At 45.0% G+C, this 18,903-nt stretch overlaps 1 protein-coding gene across 1 annotated transcript in view; it reads left to right on the top strand.

The window, feature by feature from the left end:
- The first annotated feature begins 5,490 nt into the window (after window positions 1-5,490).
- Window positions 5,491-18,903, top strand: part of DTHD1 (death domain containing 1) — a 31,992-nt gene continuing 18,579 nt past the window's right edge. The window contains exon 1 of the mRNA XM_072132436.1: window positions 5,491-5,871. Within this exon, the coding sequence (XP_071988537.1) occupies window positions 5,586-5,871 (286 nt within the window). The 5' untranslated portion in view covers window positions 5,491-5,585. The remainder of the gene's footprint in view (window positions 5,872-18,903) is intronic.

Here is an 18,903-nt window from a genome sequence, read left to right as displayed (position 1 = left end):
TTGCTGCAACATGGTGGTGACTTGTCAAAGCTGTTGACCTTGTATGGCAATCTTCTGGGACTGCTGGAGCACAATGGTGGTTAGATCAGCCAGTTCAGGTAGCGGATCCTTGGCAGGATCCATGAACGGATCTTACTGTCAGGCACCAAGGCTAGTAGACCCACTGGACTACCGTGGACAATGCGTAAGCCGACACCTGGGACCAGAGTCTCAGTTTCACCAGAGCCCACCGCAAAGGAGGTTGGACTTGTTGGGCATAGTACCACCAGGTCATTCCATAGGCACGACTGTGGTGGTGGCCAATGCGAAGTACAGAATTGTAGGGCAAACTTGTGGTCGAGGACAGGCAGGAGGTCAAGACAGGCAGCACAGGATCAGAGTTGGGGACGGAATCGAGATCACAACGGGAAATCAGGATAATCACAAAGGGCATGGAACAGAGCTTTCTCTCAGGCATAGAAGCACAAAGATTTGGCAGGGGACCCAGGAAGGGGCTAGGAATTTATCAGGGCAGGCAGCCAGCCAGCACAAATTATTGCTGTGCTGGCCCTTTAAACCTTAGCAAGCCTGCGCGGAGCAAGGGAAGGTAAGTTACCATGCAGGCTGGCTCCAGGGCACATGGAGCCACATGGGTGCCCGGGTCGCAAGAGCACCCATGCCTGTAACAGATATGTTTATAGCAGTAACTATATTAAAGTTAAAGCAAGTATACACTCACCGGCCACTTTATTAGGTACACCTGTCCAACTGCTCGTTAACACTTAATTTCTAATCAGCCAATCACATGGCGGCAACTCAGTGCATTTAGGCATGTAGACATGGACAAGACAATCTCCTGCAGTTCAAACCGAGCATCAGTATGGGGAAGAAAGGTGATTTGAGTGCCTTTGAACGTGGCATGGTTGTTGGTGCCAGAAGGGCTGGTCTGAGTATTTCAGAAACTGCTGATCTACTGGGATTTTCACGCACAACCATCTCTAGGGTTTACAGAGAATGGTCCGAAAAAGAAAAAACATCCAGTGAGCGGCAGTTCTGTGGAAATGCCTTGTTGATGCCAGAGGTCAGAGGAGAATGGGCAGACTGGTTCGAGCTGATAGAAAGGCAACAGTGACTCAAATCGCCACCCGTTACAACCAAGGTAGGCAGAAGAGCATCTCTGAATGCACAGTACGTCGAACTTTGAGGCAGATGGGCTACAGCAGCAGAAGACCACACCGGGTGCCACTCCTTTCAGCTAAGAACAGGAAACTGAGGCTACAATTTGCACAAGCTCATCGAAATTGGACAGTAGAAGATTGGAAAAACGTTGCCTGGTCTGATGAGTCTCGATTTCTGCTGCGACATACGGATGGTAGGGTCAGAATTTGGCATCAACAACATGAAAGCATGGATCCATCCTGCCTTGTATCAACGGTTCAGGCTGGTGGTGGTGGTGTCATGGTGTGCATGACTCTTTGGCACTCTTTGGACCCCTTGGTACCAATTGAGCATCGTTGCAACGCCACAGCCTACCTGAGTATTGTTGCTGACCATGTCCATCCCTTTATGACCACAATGTACCCAACATCTGATGGCTACTTTCAGCAGGATAATGTGCCATGTCATAAAGCTGGAATCATCTCAGACTGGTTTCTTGAACATGACAATGAGTTCACTGTACTCAAATGGCCTCCACAGTCACCAGATCTCAATCCAATAGAGCAACTTTGGGATGTGGTGGAACGGGAGATTCGCATCATGGATATGCAGCCGACAAATCTGCGGCAACTGTGTGATGCCATCATGTCAATATGGACCAAAATCTCTGAGGAATGCTTCCAGCACCTTGTTGAATCTATGCCACGAAGAATTGAGGCAGTTCTGAAGGCAAAAGGGGGTCCAACCCGTTACTAGCATGGTGTACCTAATAAAGTGGCCGGTGAGTGTAGGTTGTAATAGAACTGTGTGCATAACATACAATAATATGAATCAATTGTGGAACTCTCCAGAAAGGGTATCTGTTCATATGAGCATTAAACAATTCCCTACTGTGGATGTTGGCTGATTTTCTTGTAACACATTTAACACAACCGCTTGGTTTCCTTTAGAGATTTCAGATGTTTCTCCTAGAACAGTTTTTAAACAATTTCCAGTTTGCGGACTCCATGCTGCATGCTTGACACTGTATCAGCATCCTCAGGACACCAATACAGCTAAAAGCTTTGACACAGCAGGCACTTATAGGCGGAATACTTTACCTTCGAAGTGGAGCTAACCAATTCCAGAGTCGCCAGACATAACCTTGCTTGAGTTAACACACACAGTAAATCTTTCATTCCATGTCCGCTTCTACTTTGCAGGAGGCTTCTCTGGGTCACAAGTTCCACTCCTGCTAATAGAGATGAAATTACTGAGGTGGTATAATTAATATGTGTCTCAATGTACCCAAAGACTGGAGTAGCCTATATCTGGTAATTTCACCTGAATAGACTTTAATACAACCTGTATTTAAGGCTTTTGACATAAGTTCCATATCCTGCTATTATGGAGCACTTAGAAAAGTGGATGTTAATTCCTATTTACTATTGAAAGCCAATTCTATTTGCTCTTGTTAACAGAAGGCGGCTGCGAGCCTCTCCTATGTCGCTTTTGCTTTATGTAAGATTTTAGGTTACGGAATGGGGATATTGATGTACAGACGGATTATAATCCTTTGTTTTGGCTACTTCTACTCGTTACCTTAGTAAATTCTGAAGGTAAGATTAGATCGCTGAAGGGCGCCTGGAGGAACTTATGTAAATGATCAGCCTGAGATGACAGGCGGCTAAGTACATCTGATACATCACTATGGTAAATGTCAACAGCATTCATATACAACATGTATATATCTATCATCAAAGATAATGGAGCTTGTCCACTACCCTAAATTGTGTTATACATCAAAAATACTATGTATATTGAGGCCATGGTCCAACATGGTGGTCATGGACCAGGATAGCCACTGGTGGCTCCTACTGTATAGAAGCTGGATGAGATCACTCTTAGTGAATATGAACCTCAGGATAGATGGGATTTCATATTCCCATGTGCTGTAACTTCCTCATCAGATATCAGAATGAATTATAGATATTGAAAAAAAGATATTGACCTATGCTTTCTGCTTTGTATGAAGCACGGGATGACGCTACATGGATGTTTTCAAGGTTATTTGTTTTATTCTACATTTACCGGAGCCTGAAAATATAATTCAGGATATATGTATGATATACTGTCATGAAATATAGATTTAGGCTGTTATGTTGTACCATTTGACTCACCCATCATCTATACACGCTGTACTGTGCCATGTAGTGAATGGAGAAAGCAGCAGTACCTGGCCACCATTCATTGGAACAAATGCAATCTAATACGATAATTAGAATTAATTACACTAAAACTACTACTGGGTTTTATATTAATACTGCACTAAACTACTACTCCCCTCAGGGTATGGATTGTCCATTCTAGAATTCCCTGTTCAGAAGCCCCTGTCTACTGTTCTCTAAGACCTAGAAAAAATAAAAAATTGTGTGAAATTAAAAATAAGAATCTCATCTTATCAAATAATGTCACGATCGGGGGTGAAACTGAGCTGCAATGAACAGGGAGGGGGCGTGCATACACTATCAGAAGACGGAGTCTAGAGACGCTTCACTGACTTAGACAGGAGCCCCTCATTTGAATATTCTTATAAAGTCTTTTTATGATAATCTGTACATTCCTAGATCTACAAAAAACCACCACACCCTGTAGACAAAAGGAGGAGCAAGTAAGTTTGTCTTTAAAATGACACCAGCAGCATGCTTCTAGGTGCCATAGGACAGAAGATATAGGCATCTGAAGTGATACAACCCCTGCAACCACTAAACTTGACTGATCTCATGTGAAAATGAGGTGAGAAGAATCATATTTGCTAGACTTTGGAGTAGATTATTCATATGTAGACTTGAGTTGCCATACAGATACTCAGTGGTGACAATCTGCAGCGGCTACAGCCTCCAGCTCTATTAGGGTCTTACAACTGATGTGACCCCATTAGTGAAAGATTGAGAGGCAGTGAAGAGTAACTAAGAACTTTGGTAAGTATAAGTTCTTTATTATCTGGGGCACATAGTGAACATTTTTTTAATATCAAACTACCTATCTAAAATTACAAACCAGACTTGAAAGCTGAACATTTTCATGAAGTCTATACCAAAAAAAAACACTGCTCCTAATGGTATGGCCTACAAAAATAGTACAAATGTGATACAATTTTCCAATGTGCTTTCTGTATCAATTCTTCTTAGTTTTCTAGATCTCTGCTTGCTGTTCTTATATAGGAAGCTTCATTTTTTGATTCCAGTGGATAGAAATCTTTCCATGGTCTTGTAATGGACATGCAGGTGCATGAGCTGTTAATATTGCACGTTTCTGATGACTTTTTATGATACTAATGGCTCGTGCACCTACGTTTCCATCATAAAACCATGGGCAGATTTGTAAACACAGAAGTTTCTATAGCAGGACAGCAAGCAGAGATCCAGAAAACCGTGAGGAATTACAGGCAGTCCCCGGGTTACGTACAAGAAAGTTTCTGTAGGTTTGTTCTTAAGTTAAATGTGTATGTAAGTCGGGACTGTATACTTTATAATTGTATCCCCAGCCAAAATTTTTGTGGTCTCTGTGACAATTGGATTTTAAAAATGTAGGATTGTTATAAGAACCAGAATTAACAATAAATCTTAATTGCACACACCTTTTATAACTTCTACAGCTCATCATTGTCGCCTAGGACTAATGTACAGTAAATTACAAAAATCCAGAAGTCTGTTTGTAACTAGGGGTCGTCTGTAAGTTGGGTTTTCTTAAGTAGGGGGGCGCCTGTAATACAAAAAGGAAAATTGTATAACTTTTCCTTACACAAACCATATCAATTATTTGATGAAAGTGGACAACCCCTTTAACTTGCAAATTTTTGCCATTTTTAAAAAAATAATAATTCTTTATTTATATAGCCTTTAGATTACTCAGCGCTGCACAGAGCTTGTCAAATCGGTCCCTGTCCCCATGGGGCTCACAATCTAATCAACCTACCAGTGTGTTTTGTAGTGTGGGAGGAAACCGGAGGAACCGGAGGAAACCCATGCAAACACGGAAAGAACATTCAAGCTCTTTGCAATTTTTTAAAATTGATTCTTTTTTATTCATGCAAAAAATTTCCAGTCATTGAAAAACAAAAGAAGTTCCATGTTGACCTGTAAACTTATTTCATATGCTGAGATCAAACACAGATAAGCCATTGTTTACTACAGAGGAAAGAATTGAGTTATTAAGAACCTCTCCAAGCCCTTGTCATTGACCCAAGTGATTTACTATTCTCTTCCTTATCTGTAATCTCTGTGTACCTGTGCTGCTCCTGCCACTCCTCGCAGTGGCTATAGTAACTCGCTACCATTAGTGACTGAATGACAGGGTGCTTAGACAAAACCTGCTCAGGTCACTTTAACAAGCCGGACAGAGCGGGGACAAACACTTCTATATTTCACTGCAACCTGGCGAAGGAATCATAGAATTTCACAGTAGGGATGGAAATGCCATTAAGTGATGGAGCAAATGCTCAGGATGATGATCTGGATCTAATTCTGACACAGATTAAACAGTACAATGACAATATAAAGGATGTACTGGAGGAATCGCATCACGAAAATAAGCAAGATGTAAGAGAACTCATAAGTCCATTAATTTCCCAAATTCGCGACCTTAGCAGAAGTCTTTGCGCAAATCTGAGTGGAACAACGGAGACATTACAGACCACGCTTCAGATGTTAAAGGGACTCCAGGAGAAGTTTAAGGATCTCAGCACAACCAATGGTAAGATAATAAAAGGTATTATATATTATATGGTAATAACTCTGGATCATAAGTGGTGTGGATAAAATTGGCAAAGTAGTCTATAAGGGCAGTTTCAGACGGCTGTGGTCGGTCCGTGAATCACTATGTAATAGAAGTAGTCTGTGCTGTTGTTTAAGAAGCGACTCCTTGCATCATATATGAACTATGATGCATAGAATCTCATCTCCAGTAGTGTGGACAGTCCATGAGCCAGGACACTGCATGGACCACCGATGGGCATTCACAGAGTTTTTCCCAGTTGGTCATTATATTGAACAACTATATTGATATTTTTCAATTTGTATTTGTTTTACCCCCCCCCCCCCCAGTTAGGAAGGATTAAAGGGATTGTACACACATGCAGGGGCATACCTACAGGGGTATCAGCCATAGCAGTAACTATGGGGTCCACAGTGTCAAGGGGCCCCGGCATCTGGGGTATTGGTGTGTTTGTGTGTGTATATGCTGTATATCTGTATATGGTGATGTTTATATGCTCTAGATGTGTGTGAATATGTGATGTGTATATGCTGTATGTCTTGTATATGCTGATTGAGTATATAAGGTATGTATGTATATATGGTGTGTATTTAATGTAGGTATGTTTATGCTGTATCTGTGGAAATGGTGTATATATCATGTATATAAGCATATAAATGTGTCTATACATGAGTACATAAATGTGTGAGATTGTAACTTACATGTGTGCAAATGTCTATTTTTTAAGGGGAAGGCCCCATTCCATAGTCTGCTATGGTGCCCAGCCTCTCCTAGTTACACCCCGCACACAGGCAAGAACTATTAATGACCCATCTTAAATATAGGTGATTAATATCTAATCTTAGACTTGTGACAACCACCATCCCCATGATCAGATGAGAGTAGTGTTATCTGGAAGCAGAAAGCTCAATACAAAGTAAAGTCATCTTTTGGACAGACTAAGTAAGAATTATTTCGCATGAATGTGTTCTACCCATGGAAACGAACCCATGTGTTAGTCTGAACCCAATGAGGATGAGAATCCTTGTGTCATACAGAACTATGCATGAAATCCCTGCCAGCTGAACTGCAGCACCAACACTGTAAGTACTGTATTGTATGATGCAAGGATTCCCATCTGGAACATCTCCCACTGGGGCCTAGCCTTTACTTGGGGCCTGGAGGTAGCCCGGGCCCACAATACTGGAGTGGCTGGCGGTTGTGGCCTAGGGCACGCTGATGTCACGGTGCTTGGTATGGGGACCGGAGGGCTGTCCCACAGTCTGGCAGGTCTCCAGCAGGTGGTGTGTGCAAGAAAATATATGAGGGAGAGGCTGATGTACTGGTTCTCCCTGGGGCAACCCCTGATAGTCTGTAAGATAGGTCCCTGGGTAATGGATGGGGAAGCCCGTGGTGGTAGACAGCCGTATCCAGGGATCAGACGGAGGCAACATTGTGCACATCAACATATTCTTTATTGAACAACAGGTAGCAGGCAACGGGCCTAAATGGTCAACAGCAGATTCTGGTACTGGAGTGGTTTTGGAGAGTGGTCCACAGAAATAGTGCACCAGCCTGGTAGTAGACGCAGGCTGGGAGAATTTTTGATGGAGCTGTGTCCAAACTGTGGAAGCTGCATCTCTGGATTAGAGTCTCCTGACTCTGGTCCTGGGATTAGTTTCTGTCACAGACTGCTACACACTGACTCTCTCTTCACTCTGTGGTAAGACCACTGTAGACTGGATTGGACAGACTCCTGAGAAGGAGCATGAGGTCTGGAAAATGTGCTCCCACTGCACAGGGGTTTTATACCATATTCAGGTGGTAACACCTCTCCAATCACACTCCAGTTAACAATACAGCCACACATCCTACACCCACTTACCATTGTCTGTTCAAGCAGGATCTACAGCTGTTATTACATAATGACCAGGTTCTGGAACCTTCATAGAGGGTTTGTGACTCCCCCTAACAGCTCCTGACCTGGAGACTGCGCTACTTGCAACTACCAGCCTGCCTATGTATTGACAGGGGTGTTGCACATCCATGGCACTGTGTTTGATTAATGAGATAGGACCAGCACAAGGATTAATTTTCACCGGTCATCATGTTCTTGAGCAACCTGAAAAGTTGTTAGTGAAGGAGCCATCTACTTTCAGTTCTGTCATGTGTGTAGTATCACAAGAACTGCACCCCCACTGATCGCCCATTAATCTTATGATGAGCTCATCACTAGTTTTCACTCGGAAATTCTCTAACATCATCGTAGGACCATATTTTAAAATATGCAACAAAGTACAGAAAATTCACATGTAGCTGATTTTAGGGATGATGAGGATTGTGTGATTTTTCAGTAGAATTTACCCCAAGCAATGCAATGACATAAGGAATCAAGGCTCAAAGTCATGCTATAGAGACTCTATTTGTATTATCAGTTTGTTCAATGACTGATGTCATCCTGTCTATCAGGTTCTGCCCAACAAGACCCAGATTCACAGCTCCTGAACCCTGGCACAGAACCTTTAGGTAGTGTATGGAGCCTGTGTGGTCCCTTCTATTGCGCCAGTTTCTTTGGACACCATGTAGACAGAGATATTTCCTAATGAAAGCAGATTTTTTCAAATGGAAGTTTAATGTAGCATGCTTAATATTTTCAAATTCAAAAAATCAGTTTTTCTCATCTTGCATTTTTAAGAAGAAAATCAGTGTGAGATATCTAACCAGGAAGTGTCATCAAAAAATGGCCAAATAGTAGTTTTCATTGAATTGTACAGACAGTGGGGCACATTTACTTACCCGTCCTGCGCAATCCTCAAAAATGCACATCTGCCGCGATTCACGAAGATTGTGCGCCCGATCCTGAATGTGTCGCTTCCCTGCTCAGGTCCGCCGGAGTTCACCTTCTTCTTCCTGGTGCATGTACGCGCATTGTCTTGTGACACAAATTGAATCTTAAATCCCACGCTTAGTCCCAATCAGTCAGATCATCCGATGGCACGTCACCTGATTTGTGTTGCATGAAATCAGCGCAGCTGCGGCATAATCCGATCACATACGACATAATCCCCAGTTAAATACCTGTCCCAGCAGCGCAAATCCCCAAAATTTCGAAAATCCAATGAAAGTGCGATCCGCGGACCATTACTAAATAAGCCCCAGTATGTACCCACTCCGCAATTAGATTTCAGTGGATCTGACAATAGTCCAGTTTCTAAGCGATTGTCTCATAGCACACATTAGATTTGCACTTGAGCAAAGAGCTCTTTATTGTTCAACATACAGGGGTGTGGATGTGGCTTAACCTGGTCATACACTTTAGGTAGATTTTTGCCAAAAGTTATTCCATCTGAACCACCCATATACATGCAAATGTACAGTATGTGTTGTATATATTCAAAGGGAGATGAGATTAAAGGAAACCGGTCATCAGAAAGGTCATTTTGCATGATGACAGGATCCAATTAGCTCTGGTATGGTGGTTTAAAAAATGTCTTTGGTGCGCATCTAAATAATTCCAGTGCTTTTTTAATAGTTTCTTTAACTTTATCTGGCTCCCTGCCAGCAGTGTGTGGTGAGTCCCAGGGAAGGGGCAGTTCAAATGAAAATTCTGGCAGTGGAAGCTCATATTACCGGTATGGGGGGTTAATGAAAAAAATAAAAATCAGTGGAAATTATTTAGTTGCACGACAAAGGCATTTTTGGGATCAACATGCCATAGGCTATTGGAACCTGTCATGTAAGACACAGCCAGCCACAAAATAATATCCAATCGATATCCAATAGCTCAATAGCTAAATATCTGTGACTGGTTGATTTTACTGAATTTGGCAGGTTTAGTCGACTCAGTTGGGCATTTATAATAAAGGGAAAAGTGTAAAGGAAAGAAAAAATGTTACACAAGATTTTATATCATTTGTACCAAAAAGGGAATTCTCTGTAGTCATGCTCACAGGATTTCTTAAATATAACAATTGATATCCACCCATAAATATGATATATGGCCATATATTACATAAGAGACATATATTACATCCAGTACAATACAGGATAATACTTTGCCCTCAGGGCTCATCCTGTGCATACCCGGGAACAGACACACTGGTTGGATACTGCACTCCTGGCCCCAAGCCAAAGAAAGGTTACAGAACGGAGAGTTCATACAGAACAACATGAAACCTTACACCACATAATAGTAACAAGAGCTGCAATATAATAGTCAAGTTGGCCGATCAGAGATATCATAGTTATAAGATCTAGAGCCCTCTTCACATTATGACACACATAACTGTAATTAATGCTGCTTTTTGTGATATTGTATTGCAACTAGAGATGAGCGAACATACTCGTCCGAGCTTGATGCTCGTTCGAGCATTAGCGTACTCGAAACTGCTCGTTGCTCGGACGAATACTTCGCCCGCTCGAGAAAATGGCATCTCCCGCCGTTTTGCTTTTTGGCGGCCAGAAACAGAGCCAATCACAAGCCAGGAGACTCTGCACTCCACCCAGCATGACGTGGTACCCTTACACGTCGATAGCAGTGGTTGGCTGGCCTGATCAGGTGACCCTGGAATAGACTAGCCCCTGCCCGCGCTGCTTGCATCATTCTCTGTCTGGATGCCGCTAGGGAGAGAGCTGCTGCTGGTCAGGGAAAGCGTTAGGCTGTTCAATTAGAATAGTGTTAGGCAGGAGTGATTCTACAAGAACCCAACAGCCCTTCTTAGGGCTACAATAACGTTATACTTTTTTTTTTTTATTTGCTTGTGGCTGGTCTTGCTGGCAAAGCAGTGTGCTCTCATTGTAGGCTACAAAATAGCCATAGGAGAACCCCAACGGCTTACTTAGGCCTACAATAGCGTTATATTTTCCTTTTTTTTGTTTGCTTGTGGCTGGGCTTGCTGGCATTAGTAGTGCAGCTAGTACCATATTGTGAGGAATTTGCTGGGAGACCTGCGACCGTTGTGTTTAGCTCTTAGTGACACGCATATCCACCTCAAACACCGAAGTGGGACAATTTATTAGGGGTTTGATTAGAATTAGGCAGAGTCTGCTGATTTATTTATTTTTTACCTTTATTTCATTTTATAGCTCAAACTCATCTTGCAAAGCAGTGTGCTTTCAGTGTAGGCTACAAATTAGCCATAGGAGAACCCCAACGGTTTACTTAGGCCTACAATAGCGTTATATTTTCCTTTTTTTTGTTTGCTTGTGGCTGGGCTTGCTGGCATTAGTAGTGCAGCTAGTACCATATTGTGAGGAATTTGCTGGGAGACCTGCGACCGTTGTGTTTAGCTCTTAGTGACACGCATATCCACCTCAAACACCGAAGTGGGACAATTTATTAGGGGTTTGATTAGAATTAGGCAGAGTCTGCTGATTTTTTTTTTTTTTTACCTTTATTTCATTTTATAGCTCAAAGTCATCAGGCACAGCACAAAATCCAATTGTGTGCTGTCAGTGTAGGTTAGAAACTAGCCATAGCAATAGGATAGCATCGTTTTGTTAAAAAAAATAAATAAATAAAATAAAATAAACACAAAAAAAAAAAAAATTAAAAGTTTACACATTAATTTGGAAAATGTTTAACCCGAGGGCTAGGGGTAGAGGACGAGGGCATGGACGTGGGCGTCCAACTACTGCAGGGGTCAGAGGCCGTGGTCCTGGGCGGGGTGAGACACCACCTGCTGATGAGGGAGCAGGGGAACGCCGCAGAGCTACACTCCCTAGGTTCATCATGTCTCAAGTTACTGGGACTCGTGGTAGAGCACTGTTGAGGCCAGAACTATGCGAAGAGGTGATGTCGTGGATTGCGGACAATGCTTCTAGCCATTGGTCCACCAGTCAGTCTTCCACGCAGTCCACCCATGTCACCGAAATCAGCACTCCTCCAGCTCCTCCACCTCAGCCTCCTTCCCCCCAGTCTGCCCCCTCCCAGCAAAATTTGGCATTTGAACCGGCATACTCTGAGGAACTGTTTTCTGGACCCTTCCCACAGTCACAAACCACTTGTCCGGTTGCTGCTGAGCAATTTTCCGATGCCCAGGTTTTCCACCAGTCGCAGTCTGTGGGTGATGATGACATTATTGACGTAGTGGAAGAAGTGTGTAAAGAGGTGTCGGACGATGAGGAGACACGGTTGTCAGACAGTGGTGAAGTTGTTGTCAGGGCAGGAAGTCCGAGGGGGGAGCAGACTGAGGGATCGGAGGATGATGAGGTGACAGACCCAAGCTGGGTTGATAGGCCGGGTGAACACAGTTCTTCTGAGACGGAGGCGAGTCCTATAGCAGAACAGGTTGGAAGAGGCAGTGGTGGGGCCAGACGGAGAGGCAGGGCCAGAGCTTGTGCATCAGCGCCAAATGTTGCCCGTAGTCAAGCTCCCGTGGCGAGGGCTAGATTTTCAGAAGTCTGGATGTTCTTTAAAGAAACACCGGATGACCGACGGACTGTGGTGTGCAACCTTTGCCAAACCAGGATCAGCAGGGGTTCCACCACTACTAGCTTAACTACCACCAGTATGCGCAGGCATATGAATGCTAAACACCCCACTCAATGGCACCAAGCCCGTTCACCTCCGGCCGGGCACACCACTGCTCCTTCCCCTGTGTCATCTGCTAGTCAGCCCCCTGCCCAGGACCATGGCCCAAACACCTCCCGTGCGAAAACCCCATCTTCGCCTCTACGATCCTCCACAGCATCCACCAGCGTTCAGCTCTCCATACCCCAGACGCTGGAGCGCAAAAGGAAGTATAGCGCAACCCACCCACACGCCCAAGCCCTCAACATTCACATCTCCAAGTTGCTTAGCCTGGAGATGCTGCCCTATAGGCTCGTAGAGACCGAGGCCTTTCAAAACCTCATGGCGGCGGCCGCCCCTCGGTATTCGGTCCCCAGCCGCCACTACTTTTCCCGATGTGCCGTCCCAGCCCTGCACAAGCACGTGTCAGAGAACATCATCCGTGCCCTGACCAACGCCGTTTCTGACAAGGTCCACCTGACCACGGACACGTGGACGAGTGCTGCTGGGCAGGGCCACTATATATCGCTGACGGCACATTGGGTTAACTTGGTGGAGGCTGGGACAGAATCTGACCCTGGGGCTGCTCATATACTGCCGACGCCGAGGATTGCGGGGCCTACCTCGGTCCAGGTCTCAAAGGCCTAGTATGCCTCCTCCTCCTCCCACCCCTCCTCCTCCTCCTCCTCCGAATTACCATCCGTGGGCATGTCGCCATCAGTCAGTAGCTCTAGGCACAGCAGCAGTGCTGTCGCTAAGCGACAGCAGGCGGTGCTCAAACTGCTGAGCCTAGGTGATGCCCAAGAGCTATTACAGGGCATCACGGCGCAGACTGATCTGACAACGGCCGTAACCTGGTGGCGGCTCTGCAACTCGGCAGACTGACACATGTGCCATGCCTGGCCCATGTGTTAAATCTCATAGTTCAACGTTTCCTCAAAACATACCCCAATCTGTCTGATTTGCTCACGAAGGTGCGCCGCATCTGTGTGCATTTCAGGAAGTCCAGCACAGATGCTGCCACTCTCAGGGCAGCGCAGCGCCGCCTCCAACTGCCCGCTCACCGACTGTTGTGCGACGTGCCCACGAGGTGGAATTCAACATAAACCATGTTATCCAGAGTTTACCAGCAGCGCAGAGCGATTGTAGACTGCCAGATGTCAACTTCCACCAGAACTGGTAGTCAGGTCAGTCAGCTTCCTCAAGTCTACAATGAGGAGTGGACGTGGATGTCTGATATCTGTCAGGTGCTGAGTAACTTCGAGGAGTCAACACAGATGGTCAGTGGCGATGCCGCCATCATCAGCCTCACCATCCCGCTGCTTGGCCTGTTGAAAAACTCTCTGATCAGCATGAAGTCGGAAGCTTTGCGCTCGTCACAAGAGACAGGGGAAGAAGATTCCCTTGTTGATAGCCAAAGCACCCTTAGGTCTGTTTCTCAGCGCATATCGGAGGAGGTGGAGGAGGATGAGGAGGAAGAGGAGGAGAATGTTGGCGAGACAGAAGAAGGGACCATTGTTCAGTCCTTCACTGTTCAGCGTGTATGGGCAGAAGAAGAGGAGTTGGAGGAGTTGGAGGAGGAGGAAATGGGCAGCCAGGCCAGTGAGGGGAGTGAATTCTTGCGCGTTGGGACTCTGGCGCATATGGCAGATTTCATGCTAGGCTGCCTATCCCGTGACCCTCGCGTTCAAAGAATTTATTCCAGCACCGATTACTGGGTATTCACTCTCCTGGACCCACGGTACAAGCAAAATCTTTCCACTCTCATCCCTGGAGAGGAAAGGAGTGTGAGAATGCATGAATACCAGCAGGCCCTGGTGCACAAGCTGAAACAGTATTTCCCTTCTGACAGCGCTAGCGGCAGAGGGCGTACTTCTGCGGGACAAGTAGCGAGGGAGAGTAGGCGAGCAGGCAGCTTTTCCAGCACTGGCAGGGGTACGCTTTACAAGGCCTTTGCCAGTTTTATGTCACCCCAGCAAGACACTGTCACCTGTCCCCAGTCTCGGCAGAGTAGGGCTGATCTTTACAGAAAGATGGTGAGGGAGTACGTAGCTGACCATACCATCGTCCTAAATGATCACACAGCTCCCTACAACTACTGGGTTTCAAAGCTGGACATGTGGCACGAACTGGCGCTGTACGCCTTGGAGGTTCTTGCCTGCCCTGCCGCTAGCGTGTTGTCCGAGCGGGTTTTCAGTGCAGCTGGTGGCATCATCACCGATAAGCGTACACGCCTGTCGACTGACAGCGCTGACAGGCTGACGCTTATCAAGATGAATAAAGCCTGGATTTCTCCGCATTTTCATTCTCCACCAGGTGAAAGAAGCTCAACCTGAATAATGTATGCACTCCTCCTCCTTATTGTCCTCCTTCTCCTCCTCTTTGTACACTAAAGCATAGGAAACTGGCTATTTTTTGGATCTGGCTCTAGCTATAGTACTCTATGTATTTAATTTTTCTGGAGGGCCACCTACCCGGTCCTCTTTTTTAAGCAATTTTTGGGAGTGCCACATACAGGCACTCAATCTATTTAATTTTTCTGGAGGACCACCTACCTGCTCCTCTGGTTTGAAAACGTTTTTGGACTGCCACATACAGGCACTCAATTTATTTAATTTTTCTGGAGGACCACCTACCTGCTCCTCTGGTTTGAAAACTTTTTTGGACTGCCACATACAGGCACTATCCAAATTAAATTGCCTCCATAGAAGCCTCCACATGTCGTCTTTTTAGCTGGCTCCACACGTTGTCTCCATTTCTACCTCCACACGTCATCGCCATAGCTGCCTCCAAAAGTCGTCCATATAGCTGCCTCCATAGATGGTCTCCTTATCAAACGAACTGTGTCAGGCAAAATTTTGGGTTGTTTTCATGGATTCCACATCAAACTTGTTAACTTTGTCGCCACCCTGCTGTGTAATCCACAAAATATACTGGCAAACTTTTATCATTTACCGATATTATTTCAGCGCTTCTTGCGCATCTGTTTACTTTTCCCTCACCCGCCATATCCCAAACTTATAAGAATGCTACTACACTTGATCTTATACAAAAGGTTCTTAGAAGTGCTGTTTGGGGAGTAGCCTAGAGACAGGGGCTTGGATTGGCGAAAGCTCGCCTGGCAGCGGAGCGCCAGCTCCATCTCAAGATCCAACTAACATAGTTTTAACTGCAGCACCTTTAATCTACTACTAGTTCACTGCCTCCATACATCGTCCCCTTATCAAACGAGCTGTGTCAGGCAGAATTTTGGGTTGTTTTCATGGCTTCCACATCAAACTTGTTAACTTTGTCGCCACCCTGCTGTGTAATCCACAAAATATACTGGCAAACTTTTATCATTTACCAATATTATTTCAGCGCTTCTTGCGCATCTGTTTACATTCCCCTCACCCGCAATATCCTAAACTTATAAGAACGCTACTACACTTGATCTTATACAAAGGTTCTTAGAAGTGCTGTTTGGGGAGTAGCCTAGAGACAGGGGCTTGGATTGGCGAAAGCTCGCCTGGCAGCGGAGCGCCAGCTCCATCTCAAGATCCTAGTAACATAGTTTTAACTGCAGCACCTTTAATCTACTACTAGTTCACTGCCTCCATACATCGTCCCCTTATCAAACGAGCTGTGTCGGGAAGAATTTTGGGTTGTTTTCATGGCTTATACATCAAACTTGTTAACTTTGTCGCCACCCTGCTGTGTAATCCACAAAATATACTGGCAAACTTTTATCATTTACCAATATTATTTCAGCGCTTCTTGCGCATCTGTTTACATTCCCCTCACCCGCCATATCCTAAACTTATAAGAACGCTACTACACTTGATCTTATACAAAAGGTTCTTAGAAGTGCTGTTTGGGGAGTAGCCTAGAGACAGGGGCTTGGATTGGCGAAAGCTCCCCTGGCAGCAGAGCGCCAGCTCCATCTCAAGATCCAACTAACATAGTTTTAACTGCAGCACCTTTAATCTACTACTAGTTCACTGCCTCCATACATCGTCCCCTTATCAAACGAGCTGTGTCAGGCAGAATTTTCAGGTGTTTCACCAGATGCATAGTGGAACTTGGCCCATCTGTCGCCGCCATGCTGGAGACCTGAAGTTGCAATCATAGCAGCGCAATATGGATGCCCCATACTGTCGCTCTTAATCATGGAACCATTTCCGTAAAAACAATTAAAAATAGAACCACTATGCTATTCCATTATTCCTAGGTGAAATATTCAAACGACCCGGCCTGCTTTGAAAATTATAATTTTTTCAAAGTAAACGCTTCTGGCCCCCAGGCCCATTTTGGGTGGGGAGGAGTCGAAAGACAGGGGCTTGGACAGGCGAAAGCTCGCCTGGCAGTGGACCGCCAGCTCCATCCCAAGATTAGGCAGCCTCAGAGGCATCCATGCATGCTGCCCCTGCTGTTTCCTGTCCATTTTGCCTCCACGATCCTCCACAGCGTCCACCAATGTCTCATTTCAACTCTCTATACCCCAGACGCTGGAGCACGAGAGGATATGCAGCACATCATCCCCTTATCAAACGAGCTGTGTCAGGCAGAATTTTCAGGTGTTTCACCAGATACATAGTGGAACTCGGCCCATCTGTCGCCGCCATGCTGGAGACCTGAAGTTGCAATCATAGCAGCGCAATATGAATGCCCCATACTGTCGCTCTTAATCATGGAAGTCGTCTCCATGGCTGCCTCCACATGTCGTCCCCTTATCAAAAGAGCTGTGTCAAGCTCATTTTTCGGGTGTTTCACCAGATACGTTATGGAACTTGGTCACTATGTCGCCACCATGCTGTGTTATCGACTAAATATAACGTCAACCTTTTGTTCACATAGGAAATCATTTCACCTCCTTTGGTGAAACCTGAGTCCATTTAGGGTATGTCGCCATGAGACTCTCTAGCCTGCCACTGCTGCCGCTGCCTCTGCATGCCGTCCCCTATAGTGTCAGGGTCAATTATTGGATGTTTTAGATGCTATCTAGCCTCATTCGGTCACTCTGTCATGGCCATGCTGTTGCCCATAATTTTGGCATAATGGTGCGATTAAGCAGCCTCAGAGGCATCCATGCATGCTGCCCCTGCTGTTTCCTGTCCATTTCCGTGGTGTTTCCATCATTTTCTGAGGTTCCCAGGTGTTTGGCCAAGCTTCCCTGTGCAGAGCCTTGGTCCCCTTGAAAAATGCTCGAGTCTCCCATTGACTTCAATGGGGCTCGTTATTCGAGACGAGCACTCGAGCATCGGGAAAAGTTCCTCTCGAATAACGAGTACCCGAGCATTTTAGTGCTCGCTCATCTCTAATTGCAACATGACTTGCTATCTCTCCTATATATGTCTATGATTTGCTACTTAGTGGTCATATTGGTAGTATGAGCCTGCCAAGAGTGTTGTTAAAGGGGAATTTTTGACCATCTGCACCTAGCCCTGTAGACCTGTGTAACCATACCTTTGCATGTGTTGTTAGTATCTTCAGGTCTGTAAAACTGCCTTTATGCTTCAGGATTGTAACTGGACTTGGAGCACTTTGATGCAAAGTTGTGATTCAAGTCCTGTTGCTTCAAACTTATATTGGTATGATCACACAGACCTTAAAGGAACACTCCAGACAAAGCTTATTCATTTAAAGGACATCTACCACCAGGATGAAGGATTATAACCAAGCACACTGACATACTGGTGTGTGCCCACTCTGACAGCATCTGCTGTTCTTTTAGCTTCTTATGCCCAGGTTTTTATTAAAAAAAAAGGCTTTTAAAATTATGCATATGCGCCTGAGGGTTGCATTTGCATAATTTTAAAGCCTTTTTAAAAAAAAAAAACAAGAACATAAGAAGCACACACCAGTATGTCAGTGTGCTTGGTTTATAATCCCTGATCCTGGTGGTAGATGTATTTTAATTATAGCTTGTGCCGGGCCTGAAGGGAGGAGCATAAGAGTTTTAGTAAGGTTTTTGGAATACAATAAAATTGAGTCATGCCCCTTCCTTTGGTTCCAGCATCATACATTATTCATGTTCCTTTAAGGGTCAATACCTAATACTTATATTGCTGGAATAAGATTGATTTAATGAAATATTGTGATCCTGTATGACCTACCGTATGTGACTACACCCATAGGATATTTGGGCACATTTACGAAGGGTCCGCATGGCGCATTTTTGTCGGGTTTCCTGGATTTTGGTGCAAACACACCGACTTGCATGCGACACAAATCGGGGGTGTGGCCAACGCACAACCCGACTGATTTGGACTAAGCACGGGATTTATAATTCAAATTGTGTCACAAGACATGCACTCACATACACCGGGTAGAAGGTGAACTCCAGCGGACCTCAGCGGGGAAGCAACAGATGCAGGAAAATGGACGCACGATCTTGAAGAATCACGCCGGACTTCATCCTTGTCGGAGAACGCACCTTGGGGATCTCGATAGGACCGGGTAAGTAAATCTGCCCCATTATTTCTTGTACCCTACCTCTATAATAGGCTGTAATGCATGTATTGCAGTTTGTGAATTTGCAG

This window comes from Engystomops pustulosus, chromosome 1 (assembly GCF_040894005.1).
Source record: "Engystomops pustulosus chromosome 1, aEngPut4.maternal, whole genome shotgun sequence".
Classification (NCBI taxonomy): Eukaryota; Metazoa; Chordata; class Amphibia; order Anura; family Leptodactylidae; genus Engystomops; species Engystomops pustulosus.
This window is presented reverse-complemented; position numbering and strand designations above follow the sequence as displayed.